At 67.0% G+C, this 1,608-nt stretch overlaps 1 protein-coding gene across 1 annotated transcript in view; it reads left to right on the forward strand.

The window, feature by feature from the left end:
• Window positions 1–1,608, forward strand: part of SLC4A2 (solute carrier family 4 member 2) — a 12,560-nt gene that overhangs the window by 5,359 nt on the left and 5,593 nt on the right. The window contains 3 exon segments of the mRNA XM_031064896.1: window positions 942–1,122; window positions 1,208–1,343; window positions 1,481–1,606. Of these exon segments, the coding sequence (XP_030920756.1) occupies window positions 942–1,122; window positions 1,208–1,343; window positions 1,481–1,606 (443 nt within the window).

Raw genomic sequence — 1,608 nt, forward strand, 5'->3', positions numbered from 1 at the left:
CTGCCGGGGTGGCCACTCTGTGTCGGGTGAGTGGGCTGGGACAGTGGAGTGGGGCTGGGGATGGTGGGTTTGGGATGGTGGGGCTGGCATTGCTGGGGATGGTGGCTTTGGGATGGTGGGCTGGCATTGCTGGGGCTGGCATTGCTGGGGATGGTGGCTTTGGGATGGTGGGCTGGCATTGCTGGGGCTGGCATTGCTGGGGACGGTGGCTTTGGGATGGTGGCACAACCACAGGGGACCCATCCCTGCTGCCAGGGCTGGGCTGAGTCCCTGTGAAATGGCCAGGAGCCAGGAGCTGGGCAGCTGGAGCCAGTGACAGCAGTAGCAGTGGTGATGGCTCCCCTGGGCACTCAGCAGCCCCAGGGATTCACAGCCCAGGACCCTCAGGGTGGCAGGTGATGCTTTTGCAGAGCCCACGTGCCAGTGCCCATGGGTTGGCCTTGGCACATAGGGAGAAGGTGACCCCGGTGCCAGGAGGCACCTCGATTGGTGGCATTGCTGGCGGTGACCCAGTGACCCCACCAAAGCTGCAGCACTTGCCCCCAGCAGTGGCATGATAGCTCTGCCCTGAGCTGTCCCTGGCAGGGCACACCCCACAGCTCCACAGACGCCCGTGCCAGGGCTCAGTGTGCCCGGTGCTGGGGTCTGAGGTGCAGGGCTGCCCATGCCAGGGCTCAGTGTCCCCCGTGCTGGGGTCTGAGGTGCAGGGCCCCACATCTGAGGGCTCAGTGTGCCCCGTGCTGGGGTCTGAGGTGCAGGGCTGCCCATGCCAGGGCTCAGTGTGCCCCGTGCTGGGGTCTGAGGTGCAGGGCCCCACATCTGAGGGCTCAGTGTGCCCGGTGCTGGGGTCTGAGGTGCAGGGCCCCACATCTGAGGGCTCAGTGTCCCCCGTGCTGGGGTCTGAGGTCTGGGGTGCCAGCACTGACCCTGCTGTGCTGCAGGTGTTCGTGGAGCTGAACGAGCTGGTGGTGGACAAGAACCAGGAGCTGCAGTGGAAGGAGACGGCGCGCTGGATCAAGTTTGAAGAGGACGTGGAGGAGGAGACAGACCGCTGGGGCAAGCCACACGTAGCCTCCCTCTCCTTCCGCAGCCTCCTGGAGCTCCGCAAGACCCTGGCCCACGGTAGGGAGGCGGGAACCACCCTGTGGGGCCCACAGTGAGGTGGAGTCCCGTCCCTGCTGGCCTCAGCACCCACTCTGTTGTCCAGGGGCCGTGCTCCTGGACCTGGACCAAAAGACACTGCCGGGGGTGGCTCACCAGGTGGTGGAGCAGATGGTGATCACGGACCAGATCCGGGCTGAGGATCGTGCCAACGTGCTGCGGGCGCTGCTGCTCAAGCACAGGTGGGCGTGGGGGGCACGGACACAGCCCCTGGCCCCCGGGCTCTGCTCCCTGAGCTGCGGGGCTGATGCTGTCCCTGGGATCCTGGCAATGGCTGTGCCACCGGGGCACCGCGGACAGCCCTGGCCCTGTCCCGCAGCCACCCGAGCGACGAGAAGGAGTTCTCCTTCCCACGGAACATCTCGGCGGGCAGCCTGGGCTCCCTGCTCGTGCACCACCACAGCACCAACCACGTGGCCGAGGGCAGCGAGCCGGCCGTCACCGCGC

This window comes from Geospiza fortis, unplaced genomic scaffold (assembly GCF_000277835.1).
Source record: "Geospiza fortis unplaced genomic scaffold, GeoFor_1.0 scaffold891, whole genome shotgun sequence".
In the NCBI taxonomy this organism is placed as follows: Eukaryota; Metazoa; Chordata; class Aves; order Passeriformes; family Thraupidae; genus Geospiza; species Geospiza fortis.